The sequence below is a fragment of the Rosa chinensis genome, chromosome 1 (genome assembly GCF_002994745.2).
Source record: "Rosa chinensis cultivar Old Blush chromosome 1, RchiOBHm-V2, whole genome shotgun sequence".
Taxonomy (NCBI): domain Eukaryota; kingdom Viridiplantae; phylum Streptophyta; class Magnoliopsida; order Rosales; family Rosaceae; genus Rosa; species Rosa chinensis.
Genome location: NC_037088.1, coordinates 53,063,106 through 53,082,486, shown reverse-complemented (window position 1 = coordinate 53,082,486; position 19,381 = coordinate 53,063,106). Strand labels below are relative to the sequence as shown.

General features: G+C 39.5%; 3 protein-coding genes and 1 non-coding gene across 4 annotated transcripts; 2 read left to right on the top strand and 2 right to left on the bottom strand.

Annotated features, from left to right (window-relative positions):
* Positions 1-263: 263 nt before the first annotated feature.
* Positions 264-3,311, bottom strand: LOC112182161 (pyruvate dehydrogenase E1 component subunit alpha-3, chloroplastic). The gene is made up of 3 exons (XM_024320610.2): positions 2,672-3,311; positions 1,355-2,135; positions 264-819 (listed from the first exon to the last, which is right to left on the bottom strand). Exons 1-3 carry the CDS (start codon positions 2,912-2,914, stop codon positions 542-544), a joined length of 1,302 nt encoding a protein of 433 aa, XP_024176378.1. The 5' UTR covers positions 2,915-3,311; the 3' UTR covers positions 264-541.
* Positions 3,312-4,124: 813 nt separating this feature from the next.
* TRNAC-GCA lies at positions 4,125-4,196 on the top strand. Its single transcript has one exon. It is a non-coding gene; the product is annotated as a tRNA-Cys (tRNA).
* Positions 4,197-4,252: 56 nt separating this feature from the next.
* On the top strand, positions 4,253-6,563 carry LOC112182159 (mediator of RNA polymerase II transcription subunit 4). Its single transcript, XM_024320607.2, has 3 exons — positions 4,253-4,405; positions 4,942-5,050; positions 5,151-6,563. The coding sequence occupies exon 3, from the start codon at positions 5,182-5,184 to the stop codon at positions 6,403-6,405; it is 1,224 nt and encodes a 407-aa protein (XP_024176375.1). The 5' UTR covers positions 4,253-4,405; positions 4,942-5,050; positions 5,151-5,181; the 3' UTR covers positions 6,406-6,563.
* A 385-nt stretch (positions 6,564-6,948) lies between these two features.
* Positions 6,949-16,936, bottom strand: LOC112182158 (vacuolar protein sorting-associated protein 8 homolog). The gene is made up of 19 exons (XM_024320606.2): positions 15,344-16,936; positions 14,895-15,206; positions 14,543-14,782; positions 14,297-14,423; positions 14,042-14,199; positions 13,277-13,910; positions 12,598-12,662; positions 12,405-12,506; positions 12,169-12,311; positions 11,868-11,923; positions 10,936-11,600; positions 10,643-10,833; positions 10,244-10,535; positions 9,481-9,768; positions 9,268-9,377; positions 8,573-8,906; positions 7,666-8,067; positions 7,324-7,570; positions 6,949-7,231 (listed from the first exon to the last, which is right to left on the bottom strand). The coding sequence occupies exons 1-19, from the start codon at positions 16,775-16,777 to the stop codon at positions 7,206-7,208; spliced, it is 5,826 nt and encodes a 1,941-aa protein (XP_024176374.1). The 5' UTR covers positions 16,778-16,936; the 3' UTR covers positions 6,949-7,205.
* Between the last annotated feature and the right edge of the window lie 2,445 nt (positions 16,937-19,381).

Sequence of the window (19,381 nt, the reverse complement as noted above, 5' to 3'; positions counted from 1 at the left end):
ACAATTGCATTACATCATTCATCTTTCCAATAGCGGACCTTGATAGTTTAGTTTGTTTACTTGTTATTGCGTCAATTTCGCACATCACTTCATTTTCTTTATCATTTGTAAATGGTATCTAATGCACTGATTATGTCACAGGCCCCCTATAACGTACAAGCAGGATCACGTACAAGCAGGATCAACAATTTTTCGAAGTCAAGTGAACAATTTCTCCATATCACTTTAGAGTTTGGACTTCAAAGAAGGCAAAATTTTGAGAATAATGTGTAAATATAATTTTTTGATAAAATTGGACACAGAGCCAACATCCCTTCAGGTATTGTTTGCAATTACAGAAAGAGTGATAATTTAAAACGAACGCGAATGACCAAAATTCAAATGAAAGACCCACCCTAAACACAAGTATCCTGCTTCCAGTAGAAATGCAATTACAATCCTCTTTTAAGTGACAAGAACTGCTAGCAGTAACTAAAATTAAATAGCATGCATCTAGGAACAGAGCAATAGCACAAGTTGATTGCTATAGGTCCAACAAAGATTAGACTTTGGCAGTGCCCTGAGTAAATTTAGGGTCCTCACATCTGTAGCGGCCATCAGGCCCTATTCCAAAGCCTTTAGGATCGGCAAACACATTCTCGAGCAGCTGGCTGCGAGGTGGGAGCGGGCTTTCGTCGGCAAACTCAACAGCATCCTCAAGCACCTCATCTATCTTCTTATCTATGGCCTTCAGCTCTTGTTCACTGGCTAAGTTGTGCTCAAATATGTATTTCTTCAAGGCTGTGATGGGGTCTCTGGCAGCATAGTGTGCCTTCTCAGCTGGCAAATTAGAACCAAAAATGGCGGTTAATATTTAACAACCTCAATTAAATGACGTGAAAAGAAAATGAATCGACCATGCTAGGTGCAAAAGTCTGGTAAAGAATAATGATAATTTGATATGTGGCGTTCATAATTGAAGTGATCAAATGAACAGACACTTCACTAAAGGTTGGGGGAAAATGGTTAAGTCATGGGCAGACAAACACTGTAACACTCCTTTAATAAATGATTTTATCACCTGATAGAGGTGCTAAGAAATCAGAAACTCCATAATGCCAGCCTAGTAAGCCAACTGACATGCTTCTTCAAAATTGAAAAGAAAGCAACTATCTAATATCCAAACAACTAAAGAACTATCTACTTAATTTGGTTGTGCAACAGTATAAACATCATGTAATTGAAAACTAACAGGTAAAGAATAAAGATGTTATAAGAGAATACAAATGAATAGGATGGACATGAATGGGTTAAGTTAGCTCTTACAACGTACAACAGAGAAGCATTATGAGGAAACAAAAATTCAAATACTAACCAGGGTCACGGAGCTCATCAGGATCAGCCAGTGAGTGTCCTCTAAACCTATATGTTTCACATTCCACCAAGGTTGGTCCTTCTCCTCTCCTGGCCCTCCCAATTGCTTCCTTTGCCACTTCCCTCACCTTCAAAACATCCATCCCGTCCACATGAACACCGGGCATACCAAATGCAGGTCCCTTCTTCCAAATTTCGGGATCAGAAGTTGCCCTCAGATGCGACATTCCAATAGCCCACAAATTGTTTTCCACAACAAATACAATTGGAAGTTTCCATAATGCAGCCATGTTCAAACATTCAAAGAACTGGCCATTGTTAGCAGTCCCATCTCCAAAAAATGCCAATGTCACGTGATCACAGTCTGCCTGTTTCAACACTTCCCTCCTATATTTAGAGCTGAAGGCTGCCCCTGTTGCCACTGGAATCCCTTCACCAATAAATGCAAACCCACCAATCAAATTGTGGGCTTTTGAGAACATATGCATCGAACCACCTTGGCCCCGGCAACAACCGGTAGCCTTTCCGAAGAGCTCACTCATGACTTCACGAGCAGGGACACCCTTACTCAAAGAGTGAACGTGATCACGGTATGTGCTCACCACAGTATCTTCCTGCTTTGTAAGCTTGATGAACCCAGTTGACACAGCTTCTTGGCCATTGTAAAGGTGAACAAACCCAAACATTTTGCCTCTGTAATACATCTGAGCACACATGTCCTCAAAAGCTCTACCCAATACCATGTCTTCATAAAGCTCCAATCCTTCCTCTCTCGTTATCAGCTAAATACACAAAAATTCAGAAACCATAGTCTCAGACACTGTTCATTTCATTATAAGAACATAAAATCTTCACAAACCACACTAGGAAAAAAGAACTCAAATGGGTACTTCTACATCCCTTTGAACTTAATTAGATGTATATAATGAAGTTTCCCTTACTTTAAACATACTCGAATCAAATTGATCTCCAAAGAACTCAGATGGGTACCTCTACATCTCTTTACACTTAATCGAATGTACACAATGAAGATTGCTGGACATTAAACATAACACTCAAATCAAATCAAATTGAACTAAATGCACCCAAGTTGAATTTTTGATTGGGAATTTTGAATCAAACAACTTGAATCGTGCTTGATTGAGTTCAATTCACAGCTCGTAAATCTCAGCTAACCAGCTCTTCAAAACCCAAAAATCTTTCTTCAACAGTGAAAAACCAAAATCCAATTCTCTCCTATTCCAACCATGCATGGCAAACCAAACCTTCCCAAGAATTCAATCAAAAGAAATGAAATTTGATGCAAGAGAGTGATTACCAGATTGGTGGAAGCACTGGCCTTCTTCTCCTTGACAGCCTCGGAGACCGAAACCACCGCGGATCGGCGCTGCGCATTGGGCTTGGCAGCTACACAACCGGGTCGGAGCTTGCGGGTGGATCCCAAAAAAGACGGAGTCTTTGACATCAGCAGAGAAGAGGGTACCTTGTCATTGGATCTGGCAGCGGCGCCGGCGGTGGTGTTGAGCCGGAGGGGCTGGGTGGTGGCGGCAGAGAAGGACATGGCTCCTCTCTCTGTGTTTCTATATTTTGGGTTCAAGGGAGGAGAGGAATTTGGAGGTTGAAGCGAGAGAGAAAAGTATAAGAGGAGAAGAGAAGGCGGAGGAAACGAGGGAGAGGAGCTTGGAAATAACCGCCTGAAGGGCTCAAGAGCGTTGGAAATCCACCCAACTCAACTAACTGCTTGTTCCAAATTCACCACTCTGCTACTTGGCCTTGTTTGGCTTCTATGCTATTTTGGGGTGTCACATTAGGCCTTGTTAAGTCCGAGGGTCGCATACTATTATTGTTGTCCTTGGACACTCGGGGGATTTGAGGTGAAGGGTGTCTTTTTTTTTTTTTGGGTATTGAAAATGGTAAAGGTGTTTTTGTTAGTGGTTTTGGGTTGGATTCATGGTGAGGGATGTGAGGCAAAAGATGATTGGAGAAAAGAATGTGGGAGGCAATTTGTGTTAGATGTAGGTGTTTGTGATTGTGACCTTGTGGACAAGGATGAGTTCCAACGTGTCATTGGATGAGGACTAGGAAGTCTATGACTACGAGTTTCATTTTATCACATGGGTGACCATGAATTAGATATGGTCAGTGTTTTAAAAATTGTTAGGTGCTAGGGGCCGTGGGAGGAGCTTAGAACTTAGACGTCGAGTCTTGTGTGTATTACGAGATTTTTTTTATTATTATATCGCTAAGCATCAATTGCTTCGATTAGTTCGAGTGGTGCTTAGATTAGTCTGGTTTAAAAAAGAAATTCAAAAAAATTATTTCTTTTAGTCAAATGCTTAAAAACTACTTTTTATTTTTCTCATATTTTCAATAAATCATACTACTAAATATAGTTCTTGTTTTAATTGCACTTATTTATATATTGTAAAAATAAAATAAATAAAAATTAGCCTAGGAATCTACTTAAGCCCTGTCTAAACTCCTAGGCTCTATGCCCCTCCCTGCCATCTAGAGTATACAGTCCTACTCAAGTGGTTAGTTAATTCTATACTCAGTTATACTTAACTGTCATTGAATTTATATCTACATATAAAAAATAATGAGATGGTTAGATTATATTTATTTCCCTCATTATTCTTCACCTTTAAATACACAAACGGGTACAAACTAAACTAACTACTAGAGTAACTCGACATGCCATGCTAAACCATATGCTTTAAACTAATAAGTAAATGTATAAATATTTAATAGATGGAGTTATTTGCCAACAAGGGTCCATAGCTCAGTGGTAGAGCATTTGACTGCAGATCAAGAGGTCACCGGTTCGAACCCGGTTGGGCCCTTTCCTAAATTTTTTTTTTTTTTTTGTCAAATTCAGTTGCAACCCATTGGACCAAGCCCACCCGGCAAGGGCAATAGTTCCCCTATTCTCCTTAAAACGGGAACCTTTTCAGGCTCTGTCTCTATGTCACCGTCCCAGTCTCTCATGCAAATCGCAGGTGATGAAAGCTTCACTCTTTCCATTCCGTCGATGAAACAGACCAATCCCCAGGTGAGTTTATCTTATTCCCTACTCATTGCAGGTTTTTGCTGCTGTTTCTCTGAGTTTTGATTTCCTCGTTTCCATTGTTGATGAAAGATCTGCAATCTGGATTGCTTTGCTTTCCTTTGATTTGGGTCTCCTTTTTGGATGGTAGTAACTTTTTTATTTTGGGTTTTAGGTTAAGGAGAAGTTACACCAAGGGGCGTCTCTTTAGTCCTCCTGTTTTAAGGATTTTAGATTCACATTTTAGGCCACGGCTTCAACATTGTTATTAAAAATCGTATTTCAGATTGCTGATTAATTGTTTCCAACAAAGTTTGGATTTTTTAGCGTAGTGTGGCCGAAAATAATATCCAAAAGTAATATTATTTCCAAGCTTTCAAAGTGTAATCTACATAAACTATAATGTTTTGAACAAATTTTCTTTTTTGTTTTTGTTTTTGTTTTGCATTTTGTAGAGAGAGAGAGAGAACTGAACTAGTTCTTCAAATTTGCTTTAGTAAAAAAAAACCAGGTTAAGAATATGAATTTCTTGAATTTTGCAGCTTATGAAGAGCTGTACATAAGAAAAAGGAGAGTCCTTTAAGCAAAGCAACTTTGAATTCTTGAATTTTGCAGCTCACTGGTTCTACCTGGCTGTTACCGTCTCGGCTGGTGAGACTCCTTTTTCTTTTTTTAAGACCCAGTTCTTCCTGTTATCAGATCATGAATATTTTGTCCAATGTTAATGTTTCTTTGATTTCTTGATTTGTAGAGTACTTTGAAGAAACAAGTGAAGTTCCACAATGCTTCAACCGCAAATTGTACAATCCCCAGCTAGGCTAGGCCTATCGAACCCCAATTCACCTGCTTTTCAAAACCCTACCCCTCCAAAACTCCCTTTACAGCAGCAGCCTTCTTCTTCTGCTTCTGCTTCTTCTTCTTCACAGCATTCCAATCTCTCCCCATCGCTGGTCTCTCTTCTCTCGCCCCTCCCAAGAGCCCAATCCCTTCTAGTTCAAATGGCCTCCCTCTCGTCTAAACTCTTTGAAGTGTCACCTAATCGGTCCCTTTGGCTCAATGCATTCCGCGGTTCCTTCCCAACCTTCCTTTCTTCCCAAACCCAATCTCAGTTTTCAATCCCGCTTGAGAACTGTCCTTCCTCCACCAAAGATGTCCTCTCCCAGTTCACAGCTCTTCAAACCCAACTCTTTGAGGCTGTTGCTGAACTCCAAGAAATCCTTGATCTTCAGGACGCTAAGCTGAAAATTGCACATGAAGTACGGTCCAAGGATGTCTCACTTCTTACCTTTTCCAAGAAACTCAAGGATGTTGAGCAGGTGCTTGATAATCTTGTTGATGATTACTCTGATTTGTCCCGCCCCAAAAGGGTAAAATTGGATGATGGTTCAGAAGATGATTCTTCATGCGCTACTACTGTTTCATCTCAGTTGAATTTATCAGATATTTTGTCATATGCGCATCGGATAAGCTACACAACATTTGCACCACCAGAATTTGGGGCTGGACAAGCTCCTCTTCGCGGATCACTCCCACCTGCCCCGCAGGAGGAGCACATGCGTGCTTCTCAGCTATACAATTTTGCAAACCTGGATGTTGGTTTGCCCAAGACTGTAGACAGCACGGAGAAAACAATTGAAGCAATCATAGAGCCCCCACCTCCTGCTCCAACAGAAGCCAATCAAGCTCCAAACTTTGGTGCACTTCAAGGTCGGCTTCCTCCAAATATCACAATTCCGTCTGGTTGGAAACCTGGGATGCCTGTGGAGTTGCCTACCGATTTTCCTATGCCCCCACCTGGATGGAAGCCTGGGGACCCAGTGCCTTTGCCCCCAGTGGGATCTCTTCCAGTTCCTAAGGTCGAGGATCAACATTTACGGCCTAAACCTCAAGCAATGCATAAACCGCAAGAGCCAATACAAGTTATGCATGTTGAACTGGATATTCCTGATCAAGATGATAGTAGCGATTATAGTAGTGATGAAGGAAGCTTTGAAGATGATGATTAGCAGACTGTCCTTTTGTTCTGACTTCCGAATGCATATGTGACTGCCGTTTTAGTATTCCATTTACGTTTCCCTTGAATCTCAATTTTGGTATTTCATGTACATTGACTACATTCAAAGTCCACTTATTTTGAATATCAATAGGTGCACTTGGTCCTTCCCATCTCCAATTTTATTTCGAGTTGATTACTTTGAATCAAGAGCTGGAGAAACTATTATCATTGTTGGCCATCTTTGATTTGAAATTTTGAATAATGCCGTTGAAATACAATACTCTCAGTTCAGTTGGGCTTCTCGAGCATTCATCTCCATAAAATAGTAGACATAAGAGAGAAGCTCATTGCAGGTCTCTATTGATAAGCGCTTGAATGGGAAGTCTGAAGTTGCCTGATTTTTACCTTGGCAACAAACTTGGGAAGGATACACATTACACTATCTGAAACTGCCAGTGTTCCCCAGTGACGTTGCTATTTAGGACTTAGGAGACTACCTTCTGAAAGTTCTATGCAGAAAATCACCAAGATTCCAGATAAAGTCACTAGAAGCTGGAAAGAATATATTTGATTTACTACTACAAAATGGCAGATGCCTTTCTACAAATCATTTACAAAATTTGTGGTACTTTACAAAGTAACTACACCAGATCTAAATAGAAACACACAGGGATTAAAAAGAATACAGGAACGGAGGGAAAACGGGTCAAAACTCAGCTAGCATGGTTAGTGCCTAATAGATATTATTGGACAGCCTCTGCAGAATCCAACTCCAGTATTGTTACTTGTTAGTTGTAGATGGCAATAGTATCATCGCCTGCTGATCTTGTCCTTGCCTGGAAAGTGGATATCTACATGTTAGAAATGGACACCTTTCACAGACTCACAAATTTCATTACATTTACAAGAGACCTAATGAGATACTTACCATTACCAAATAAGTTTGTTTTCAAGGGAAACCGAAGAGATGATCCTTTTACTTTTACCTCCCTGAGTTGCTTGATTTTACTTTGTTTCTCTGTTCTCACAAGATCACTGCTGCTCTCTCCTGGTGACAGAACAGGTCCGTGCTTAACCTTTTCATGGTACACAGCTGGTGGGGCAAGCCTCAATTGAGGCATGTTTTCAATCTCGACTAATCCACGATGTTTCTGCAAATTGGTCAACATCTCAAACTGCAATATCCAAGTTCAGTTTCTCAATTAGTTTCATGTACAATCAAGGAAACCAAAATGACAATAATGACAATGATAATAAGAAGTTGCTATACCCGTGATATCTGCTGAATCCCATAGCTATTCTCAGAAGTGCTTTCATGTGGGTGAACAACTGGTCCATGAGTATGATGGGTTCTTGATGAAAACACCTTCACTAAACTCTCCTCTGCTAGAACCGATTTGTTTTTAGACCTCTGAGATTTCTTCTTGGGCATACAAACTGGGCATCCAGAGGACGAGCTACGACTTGATGTTTCATTCTCTGAAACTTCGCATTTAAGATGTGTTGCATGACCACAATTGAAAATGCGAATGTAGCTGGAAGAGTTCTTGTCAAGGAGGCAATCGCATATGCAACATTTTGGGTTGCGAGGAGCATACCCATGTGAGGCTCCTTTCTTGAGGATGCTCATAGTATAGAATGTATCATCTTCTATCAGGGACATGGCAGTATCCTACATGACAGATAGAGTTAAAGGCAACCGAAAAGAACAAAAGAAATACAATACAAAGCTTCAGAGGAAACAAATTAGATATCCAGAGTCTAAATTTGAATCCAGTCAGTGCAGAAAGTTTAATATATCACTTAATCAGTAGACTCTGCATAAGATTTGAGTGCTGCTCAATAGCCCCACAATACAGCTAGAAATGAATCAACTGCAAAGTGTACTGCTTCTGTCTATGCAGATATATTTAATGCAACTGACAATTGTAGCTTTGACAACCAACTTTCGATGTTGTAGATATTCACTAGGAGAAGAAGAAGAGTAAATCACCAAAATGAGAAGATTTTATTGTAGTTTTTATTTTTTAGTTTTTAAGAAATAACATAGAAATTATTCATGCTCATTGCCTTGTAAGTACACTCCACAAGAATGACTTTGACACAATAATTCCCTTGAACAAGAATACATCATGTACATAACTAGCATAACTGAGATTAAAATAAAGCTGCTGTACCAGAATTCTTCTTTCGAAGCCATATGTGCTAAGCATCCCCAATATTGTGAATTTAAAATCACCAAATTCCTGGCTACCATTGTCAGAAAGGAGCTTTGACATGATAGTTGGAAGGCGAACATATCCTATCATGCCCTCAACAATCTCCTTGATGAACCGAGAAAACAATTTTCTTAAAATATCAGCACCTTTATTAGCCTTTGGGATTCTCCACTTGATTGTGAAATTCATTTCATCCTCTTGTGAATCCAATGAATTGGTTACCATTCCATTATGATCTTCTCCTTTAGATACTGTACCAGCACTAAACGAATCCATTAAAGGCTCACAAAACCTGTATTGAAAGTTGGGAGGATGATTAGTCTTCAATAATTCCATGATCATGTACTGCAAGACTACAATGAAATCCTTCACGGATCATCCTAGACAGATAACAGAGAGCACGGAACCAGTTTTTAAAGTGCAAAATAGATAGGATGCTCCCTTGTATATCATAGTTATGCAAGTCTTTATAGTCAAGATAATCAAACAAGCTTCCTTTTTTCTTTTTCTTTATTTTTTTTTACTTTTTTTTGGGGGGGGGGGGGCGGCTTCTGAATAGGGAAGACAAAATGCTGAAATTGAAGAATGCATTATGGCCAGATAATTGTGCATGAGTAAAGCTTAGCTGAGACCAAATTGAAAACAGAACTTACGAGTCAAGCAATTTGAACCAGAGTGCCTCTGATTCATCAGGATTTAGACGATGGGTGTTCCGTTGGCACAATCCTATACATGCATGCAATATACTGTCTATATCATTCACCTGAAATGGAAAAATTTACAAGTTATACATAACACTTCAACGAATCTATAGAAAGCATAAAAAACCTAACCACATGCTAGATTCAAAAATGATATTTACCGACCTCCTCCACTTTCAAAGCATTGCTCAAGTATTCTGTACTAGCAGAACCACGTGAAGCCCCGCTTAAATTTAGACTTCCAACAGCAGTTTCAAGCTTGATAAATTTGTCATTGAGGGTGGAAAGTGTAAGTAAAAGTGCACTTCCAACATCACCAACCCTCTCCAACAAGAACGATGAAGCATCTATTATTGCATATTTCTGGCAGAGGCATAAACAGTGCTCCACGCGATAGCTATCAAATGTCTCTAGGAATTTGAGAACTGATTTGCATTCAAACTGGCATAACAGCTGCAGAAGTAAACAGTGAAACATTTAAAACCTGAGTTGTATCCCAACAAGTGCTCCACAAGAATTTCTGAACCTAATCAAATTGGAAGTAACGCATAAAGACCGCAATGACACCGAATAAGCTTCATGAACAGAAAACAAACTTGCTCACTATTTCAAGCCTCAAAGTTCAAAGTTGGCCAGAATGAATATATTGAAAATAAGTACACTTTAACTGAATAAGCTTCATGACCAGAAAACAAACTTGCTCACTATTTCAAGCCTCAAAGTTCAAAGTTGGCCAGAATGAATATATTGAAAATAAGTACACTTTAACTGACCCAAATAGACTGGAGCACAATGGACACACTTAAAGCTCACAATAGCTCAAGAAGGATCAAGAATTTCAGAGACAATATGATGAGCTGAAAACATTGATTCATCCAATAAACTTAGTTAAAAATAACAAAAGATCACTAGTTTATGAAGTACTCACCTCCAGATAAAGCTCAATCATATCATCAGTCACATTAATAGGACTATCACGCAAAAGCTGTGGGAAATTAGAGACCCTTTCCAAGAAAGCCTCAACTCCTTTTGTTTGATCCTTTACTCCCATAAGATTGTCGGTTTTTAAACTTGAGAAGTCGAGGGTGCCAGATAAATGAACCTCAATCACTGTTTTTAAGTACAGGAAAAGGCTTCGTGGATGGGAGCGAAGTTCAGATAGGATATGAGAACCTTCTGCACTGGTAAAATGGTCCATGACCAAGAAGAATGCACCCTCTCTACATGGGATCAGAAGATGTTAGAAATTGAATGAATGAGGAAGAACTTCAATTAAAATGTGAAAGATGAAAAAGAAAAGAAATATTCATGATAATTAAGGAATCACCTGTTTAAGTTAAATAGCCCTGGAATTCTAGAAATAACTGCTGATCGAAAAGCAGCACATTCATCGTCAGTCAACTGTAACAATGTTTTGTTGATAAAGGCAAAGGCATGAATGGGTTCGGCTGCATCTTTCATATAGCAATCCAGGGCAGCAATATACTGATGTCTGCTGGTATGAATTAGGCCACATACCTAAAAGACATCAAGAAACCTTGTAGTGAGCAACACTGTATGAATTGTATCAACATGTTTCTAAGACAACATCATAAGCTAATAAGACACTTGAAGATATACCTGGTAAAATTGTGCTTTCTCACATAGCTGTAACACAGAAGATGAATTCCAATCAGTCTCCGGCACTACCTCAAGAAGGCCAAGAACCTGCTTCTCTCTTTTTTTTGAAATTATGCTATCTCCAGAAACAGACGTTGGAAAGTTATTCTCTGATGTCAAATACTCCAAAATCTGAGAAAGTACAGTCTTCGAGACATTAGCTTTTCCACATGCAACATAATATGCAATAAACTCGAATAGATGATCAATATCTTTCTTTGAAGGCCACTCTACGACTGATCCAGAGTCAACACTGCTAGCAGATCCATCCTTCTGGGGAATGTCCTTACTAATAATGTGAATAAGAGTATCAATTGTATTCTGGACCAATGAATCCTGACTTTGAGCCGTTGAATTATTCCCATACTGCAGCTCTGTATCTGCATCAGCTGAATTTTGAGAAGAGGAGTCCCATTTCGAGATTTCAACTTCTGTGAAAGCACATCTCAGAACATCTAAAGTAGCTTCAGTATCTAGTTCTAAGAGATAATAAAGGTTGAGATATTCTCCTCCTGGGAATTCGCTTGAGAGTGCTCTTGAATTAGGGGCATCAGAACCCTCCAATAAAAACTGCAAAAGTTCTGTTCTGAGAGATGGCAAGCGTGAAGGAGGAATTTTTCCTTGTCCTGCAAAGAGAGATGATTGATGCAAAGTTTCTTAATCTGAATAATGAAGCCAAAGCCTAGGAAATATAGAGACTGAAGTGATTTAAACATGTGTTCCAGAATGCTGGTCCTCCTTCACCCCTTCATACTTATTCTGTGACATTTCTATATCTTTTTCTGTAAATTACTTCAAGATCCAAGCCATTTCTACATAGGTTTATAATAGAAAGAGATATCCTGCTAGTGTCCTGTGATATTGAAAGGCCCAACCTTAAGTGAAGTCCGTACCTGGTGGAAAAGCAAGGCCTGAAAAGCAGTACTTCAAATAAACTAGCATCCTGTATCTGCAAACAACAAAAAGTAAAATAAGACCATGGGAAAGTCAAATAGCAATATGCAGCTCAAAACTAAACTGAAATATATGATACAACTCATTATATGGTTTTTTATCAAGTTAACCAATGAGAAGCAAGATTCGCTAAGATGTCGCTGGAAGGAGAGGCAAACTTAAGTAGTACGACAAACTACTTAAAACATTTCCAAACTCAAGTGATTACAACATGAGGAAGAAACATTAAGGAGATCGTACCCAAGGGCCATAGCACCTTCTTTTTGACTATTTCGCAAGACCACCAGCAGCTCCTCTAATGGTGACCTGAAATCATTCAATCCTTTGTTGAAAAGATACACCAGGGCACTATATAATCCATGCTCGCGGCATAACCTAACAACCTACAAGAAAGGAAAAATTAATGTGAGGTGAAAATTTAAAAGAAACAAAACTAGTGGACAAAAATCACAAGCAAAAATCTGAAAGGTAGAGACCTGATTGAAATCCAATGAAGAAATATCCATGTGAAGGACACATTGCTCAACACGCTGTAACCACCCTTTGTGGCTGTAATGTTCTACCAGAGCTTGCATAATCTTAGAAAAGGAAAAAGGGAAAGAATGTCATTATGTAGATTGTAGAATATAGCTGCCAATACAGCCAAAATACTTGAACATTATAAAGTACCTCAGGCGGAAGAGAACCAAGCATGTCCTTCAATATATAAGGCTCCAATAGTTCCAAAAATGTGTCTAAAAAGATTCAAGAAAAACATATTAGTAGCATGCAATAGTGGATAAAAAGGAAAATTTTGTATGTAGTGTACTTCTAGCTATGGAACACAGCACATACTTCAGATGCTGCAAATCTACAGCACTGCAGCTCACACAACCCAAAAGCAGTACAAAATTCCTAGAACCTGATTGGCTTGTTCTATCAAATACTGAAGTATTAATCAACTTACCATCAAATCATGAAAGGAAGTTGAAATGCAGGTATCCAAAGACTTCAACAAAGTTATTCTCAAAGATGAAAAGTTTCAACCCTATAATGCTTAATGCACTTCAGCCTTTAGAATGACCCTTGACATGCGTTGAAGTAGGACAATAAAATTGGTACTTTCATTTTATGTATTGTTGATGCTACAAAGGTACTCTTCTTAAAATGCCATTCAGATTCAATCATAGTTGGTAGCAAAATGGAGTTTACCTCTTCATAGGATAAGAAATTCAAGAATGATTCCCATATTTTTCACTGAAATAAAATAACTCTTAATCCAGAGATCCAAGACTTCAGAAAAGAAAAGAAGAAATGCATGAAGTTCTACCAGACCATTAAATGCAAAAGCACACTGGGTTGATAATACCTCTCTGTTGAACAGCTACAAACTTCAAGAAGATCTCATCAAAAAGTATGTCAGTCCTCTTGATATGGACACAGAATTCAACTGCAACCCCACCAACACGGGTGTATTGCTCTTTAATTTCAGTGTGCACAGTACTACTTTGTCTGTTTAAGTCATCAACTTGATCCATTTTTTCAATTTGGTTGCAGAATGCTACTGAAATATAAGAAAAAACTTCCTCTACATATGACAAAAGCAACTCAACCAGGTAGGGCATTATGACCTCCTGTACAGCATCCAGAGTTCTAGGAAGGTCAACAACACCATGAGCTTGGCCATCATAAATTGTCATTGCCATGTTCAAAGAACCCATCCAGTCACCAGCTCTCCGTAAAACCTGAATCCGTTCCTTCCATGGGAGAAGCCGGGAAACAATAAGATGAGTAGGTCCAAGTACATATACAGAAGCTCCTCTTACAGCTATGCAATTGTTATAAGCTTTTTCAGGGTTTCCAAATACATTGATGAAGTGAGTATGATAAGAAATGAGATCATCCCCTCTAAAACCATCTAGAGAAAAACTTGTTTGGTGAATTCCAGTTCCATCCTTTGCAAACAAACAAAGTTGTCCAGTTATCGTGAGAACCACCAGCATCTGAAGACAAAAAACCTCAAATTATGCCCATCATGTTGTGAGCTAAACTTGACTCTACACCATGTACAGAACTCTTCTAAGCAGAATAACATAAATTCAGCAAAATAAAAGACATTAAATCAGGCACATACCTGATCATCCAACCAAGCCACACCTATGGCTGCACTTTCAAGAGACCATTTACCATATACTTTCAGCTCTGATTTGACCAACTTTGCTACCTGAACTTTCCGATCCCAAGCAATTGCAAGTAATGAAACTCTTTCAACTGCTTCAGTAGGTGTATTCTCTAATCCAAAGAAATAAATGAACAAATAAATGAATGGCTGAACTCTCATCTTAGGAATCCGTCAACTGGTAATTTAACAGGGAAAGTCAAACCTTACCACTATTAGTAGGTGAATTATGCAATTGAGTTGTGCATTTCCAAGCAGTACAAGGCATGGAACCCTCCCGAACCCCATCTGGTTTAGAAAGTTGCGCATAGACATGCAAAGTGGGAGTTAGTCTTACCTGCAAAGAAGACACAAGGTTTAACACATTGTGAAAAAATAATGTGTAAAAAGAGCCAAGCATCAATTCTTAAAATATAAGGTGCATGGAATTCACTCTATCATCTGAGGGCTTCATACCACCAAAGCATTTTGATGGGTGACAAATACGACCACACCTTCTTCAAACAAAGAGGATCCTTCATTGAAGAGTTTCCAACCTGCATCCCCACCAACCACACCACCCATCATACCACCAATACTGCTGCCTGAACCCATCACATTTCCCTGAGAGGAAAGTGAAGAGCTTCCACTCAATTCATCAATGAGGAGTGGTGAAGCTGACAGCGTCGTGCCTGTTTTTTGTCCGTCTAGAAGGCACTGTTCCAGTGAAGATGAATAAGATGATCAGGTTGATAAATTATATTGTTGGAAGATCACACATCAACTACTACATGCCTACATCTGTCAGCAATGCCAAATAGTGATTTACCTGTGTTTTGATGGAGAATCTATTAAGCAGGGGAACCACAGAGAAGGAATGTAACAGTACCAGACCCTTACTGTCCCCAGTAACTGCCTTAAAATTACGTGTGACCTGAGAATCATGCCCCAAAAAAAAAGTATGTACAACTGGAGCTGTATGTTCTCCGGTAATTACTTTGGCAGCGGATGCCCTCTGAACATCCCAAACTGTAATGTGACCATCGGCGTATCCAGCTAAGAGTAGATCCCCTTGCTGATTGAAGGATATAGAAGTCACCGCAGCATAAGACCGCTCTCCTTGCAATCCAAGAAATATCAGCTGAAAAATATAAACCATAGTGATTAATATGAGTTACCTATCTCAATTTCATAATAGGTAGGACTAAGTAAAATATGGAAATGCTACTTGAAACAAAAAGAATTAAAAGCAATAAGAGCGAGTTAACAGAATGTAACCTTTGCATCCATGTTGTCAGCATTATAAGGAGAGTATTTACTGGGGACAACAAGGACAACCCCTCTTGACATTCCTATTGCAATGTAATTACTGTGAACTCCCAGGACTTGCGGCGTACCATGATCACGCCTCAAAGCCGGAGCAGAAAGGGTCCGCGTAATGGTATTTTTAGCATCAACATTGAAGTATCCCAATGTGGTGGACCCTCTCCGAACACCCTCAAGTCTCATAGGTTGAGCAGCAGCACCCTCTTCCCAATCCAAAGCAGTTGAAGCTTGTTTCTTCTCTAGCTCCTCAGCGATTTCAAGTGGCTTTCTTGATTTCTTTTCCGCTTTTTTACTGATCCTCCTGCTCTCCAGTTGCTCGATTCTCTCCTCCACAAGTTGAGTGATTGAAGTTCCCAATGCATCATCATCCTTATCATCAAAATGATCATCTCCATCTTTATCATTATCATTATCACCAACCTCATCATTATAATCAATACCACCAAGATGCTTCTCATCCTCACCAGTAGGCTCATCCTCAACATCTCTATGTTTCAAAGAAGGACTATTTTCATCTAAATCTTCTTCCTCCGGTGGACCTTCCTCCGAAACCCGAACATTCTCATCCAATTCATTATCTCTAACATCAGTGGCATCTAAATTAGTTGAATTCTCATCCAATTCTTCACCAGCATTGCCAGCACTAACTTCATCAATCTGACTCACCTGCTCTGCCTCCCTCTCCCTCTCCAAAACCTCATCTTTCCTCCCCAACGCACCACCAAAATCCACCTCTACTTCATTCGAATTCGATGGCGTCGTTTCAGAACCAACCGCATTGCTATCCTCGTTAAAATTGGACCCTCCCTCCGATCTCTCACCCAATTCCGCAGCCTCCACAGCTTTCTGGAAACTCCCGCTCCCGGCGCTCCTCCTCGACTTGATCGCCGCGGCGTGGGGCGTCGGCATCGACCTCGAAGCCGCCGCAGCCGCCGCGAGCGCGGCCCCGGGCTTCGCATTCGTCCTCACACCTCCAAACAGCCACGGCGACGGCCTCGAAACTCTCCCGACCGAATCGTCCGGGAAATCCCCGGACCTAGCCCGGCTGTACAAATTCAAACCCGGCCGGACCGCCTTCTCCTCCAATTGACTCAACCTCCCCGCTCCCTCGGTTCTGCCGCTGGCGACCGAAACGGCGTCGCTCTGTGGCGGTTTGGGATCGGACGCGAGGAACTGAGATAAGGTCGAACTACGCGGGGAAGAGGAGGGGGATGCTGACCTGGATGAATCGGTGTCGTTGAGGATTTCGTCGATCGTACGGCGCGGGACGGAGGTGAGGTCGGGGTCGGAGTCGGAGTCGGAGGAGGAGAGGTGTGAGTTGAGGAACGAGTCAAGGTCGAGCTCCATGGCGAGTTTTGGTTCCGATTGTGTGAGCTTCTTGGTCATCTCCAAAGCTCTCTACTGCTGCTGCTTCTTCTTCTTCTTCTTCTTCTAGCTATGGCCGGTAGTTCGTCTCTGTCGGTATAAAACTTGAATCAAAACTACGACGCGCATGTCGCTTGGTTACAGTCAAATTGGAAAGGGATTAACGACATGTCGTGTTTTGGATCTAATCTCATTTGTTTAACCTTTGTCAAAGTTTCTCATTCTGTAGCTGCTGCTAATATTGCTCAGATTCTAGCCAGATTTTCAGAAGTTTTTGGACAACAGATAAATTTTAATAAGTCCGTTATTCACTTTTCCTCTAATGTTTCTAATGTCGTCAAATGCGATATATCTACTATGTTAGGCATTAATATTCATAAATCTTGTATAGTTGTATTGGTAAATATCTTGGAATTTATAACATTATTTTTTGGAAGAATCCTATCCATACGTCTGATTTACTTTTGAAAATGCAGAAAAAGATGGCCGGTTGGAAAGCCAATATTTTGTTGAGAGGTGGAAAATTAACTCTTATTAAAGTAAATCTTTCAGGTATGCCTAACCATGTTCTATCTTGTTTTAAATGTCCTAAAAAAGTTACTACTGCTCTTGATAACCAATGTAGAGATTTCTTTTGGGGTGGTAAGACCCCTCATGTGGCCTGGGAGCAAGTTTGTCTTCCTAAGGACATGGGGGGTTTAGGAATTAGGCCTGCTGAGTGCTTCAATAGAGCTACTTTAGGTAAATTAGTTTGGAAGATTCTCACTGAACCTCATAATTGGTGAGTTCAATTGGTTACTGCCAAATACGTTATAAATTCCCACTTGTTATCTGTTAATAAAAAGACTTCCAATTCTTTAGCTTGGAAAGGAATTGTTGATGCCAGGTCTTTAGTAATGGAAGGTGTGAGATGGACTATTGGGAATAGTAAAGACATTTTATTCTGGACTTGTAATTGGGTTTTGCCTTAGCCTTTTTATTTGATAATCCCTAAAGATGAAAGGTACCATTTAGACTGGACTCTTATAGTTTCTTCTATTCAAAACTTTCAGTGGAATAAAGATGCTCTTTCTTTATTGCTTCCTCATGATATTGTTATGCAAATTCTTGCTATTCCTATTCCTGTGAATGATATGCCAGATGAATTTGTTTGGGGACCTTCAGGCTCAGGTAAGTTTTCCATCAAGAGTGCTACTTGGTTACTTGCACAGAAGAATGACTCTCATTCTAAATCCAATGTTTTCAATAAAATTTGGCATTTGATTATTCCTCCTAAAATTAAGATTTTTGCTTGGACACTCTTGAGAAATCGACTGAAGACAAGAGATAAGCTCTCTCTTTATAATCCTAATATTCCTTCTTGTTGTCCTCTGTGCCAGAATGGCATTGAAAATTTAAACCATCTTTTTATGCATTGTAACTTTGCTCAGGCTGTTTGGAGATTTTCAAATAACATATCTATTCCTAATAATTGGCTTTCTTCTTTTATTTCTTAGATAGAATCTTTGTTTCATAATCCTAATCTTAATGTAGATACTATATCACAAGTCCTTATTTCTTGGTCAATTTGGCATACCAGAAATCAGGTAGTTTTTAAACAGTTAGTTCCCTCCCCTTCTCAAACCTTCTTCAAGGCTATTACTCTGGGAGCTAACTATTGCAAAGCTAATCTTAAAGTGTGTAATACTAAGGTTTCTAAGTATTTTCATATTAAATGGAATCCTCCGGATCATGATCAAATTAAAATAAATTTTGATGGTTCTGTGAGGCAAGGTAATGCTTCTCTTGGCTTTGTTTTTAGGAATGTTGATAGTCAACCTATTTTTGCTATTTCGAAGAATTTGGGACCTGCTTCAGTTCTCATTGCAGAAGCTACAGTTCTCAAGGATGCATTACATGCTGCTCAACATTATAACTTTTCTAGAGTCGTAGTTGAAGGAGACTCTAAAGTGCTTTCGGATTGTGTTCTCAAGAAGATAACTACTCCTTGGCGGATTAAGACTTTGATGGAGGATATTTGGAATCTTGCTTCTTCTTTCTCTTTCATTAGGTTCTGACATATTTTCAGGGAACCTAATTTTGTGGCAGACAAATTAGCAAACTTTGATCTTCAGAATCGTTTTGCAGCAGTTTGGCACCATTGTCTCCCCCTTTTTTTGTCACATGCTTTCTATTTAGATCAGCTGAGTGGGGGAGTGCCTAGAGGTTTCTCTCTGTAGTTTTTTTCTTGTTTTGTTTCTGTCTAAAAAAAAAGTCATGAAGAAATCATATTTTAAGTTGTGCACTCGGAGAATTTTTAATCACTTGATCTCCAATTTGAATAAATTAAGTTAAACATTTGGTTATTGAAATTTATTAAAGGAAAAGCCGAGTTTTATGAACAATGTTTTAGTAATGCCGCACTCCAACAAGCAAGCTTATTCAAATATAACACGATTTGTCTCATGATCATTTTTTTTTTCGTTCAAGGGGAAATAGTATGAATCACAAGCCAGAATATGCCGTTACATACCATTCCATTGTCATTTAAGGAAATAGACAGACAAGAAGTTAGTAGTAGTATCCACAAGTGGTACGTAGAAATAGACATACTCATTATACATTCAAGACCCTCCTTTGGTACAG

What these genes read in the sequence shown, in the direction of transcription:
- LOC112182161 (XM_024320610.2), bottom strand. Translation starts at nt 2,914, where the DNA reads ATGTCCTTCTCTGCCGCCACCACCCAGCCCCTCCGGCTCAACACCACC. An exon ending in CCAGTGCTTCCACCAATCTG is followed by an intron (nt 2,136 to 2,671) that starts GTAATCACTCTC and finishes TTGTGTATTTAG; the next exon opens with CTGATAACGAGAGAGGAAGG. An exon ending in TGATGAGCTCCGTGACCCTG is followed by an intron (nt 820 to 1,354) that starts GTTAGTATTTGA and finishes CTAATTTGCCAG; the next exon opens with CTGAGAAGGCACACTATGCT.
- LOC112182158 (XM_024320606.2), bottom strand. Translation starts at nt 16,777, where the DNA reads ATGACCAAGAAGCTCACACAATCGGAACCAAAACTCGCCATGGAGCTC. An exon ending in TAATTCACCTACTAATAGTG is followed by an intron (nt 14,200 to 14,296) that starts GTAAGGTTTGAC and finishes TCTTTGGATTAG; the next exon opens with AGAATACACCTACTGAAGCA. An exon ending in GCTTCGAAAGAAGAATTCTG is followed by an intron (nt 8,068 to 8,572) that starts GTACAGCAGCTT and finishes TCTGTCATGTAG; the next exon opens with GATACTGCCATGTCCCTGAT.
- LOC112182159 (XM_024320607.2), top strand. Translation starts at nt 5,182, where the DNA reads ATGCTTCAACCGCAAATTGTACAATCCCCAGCTAGGCTAGGCCTATCG.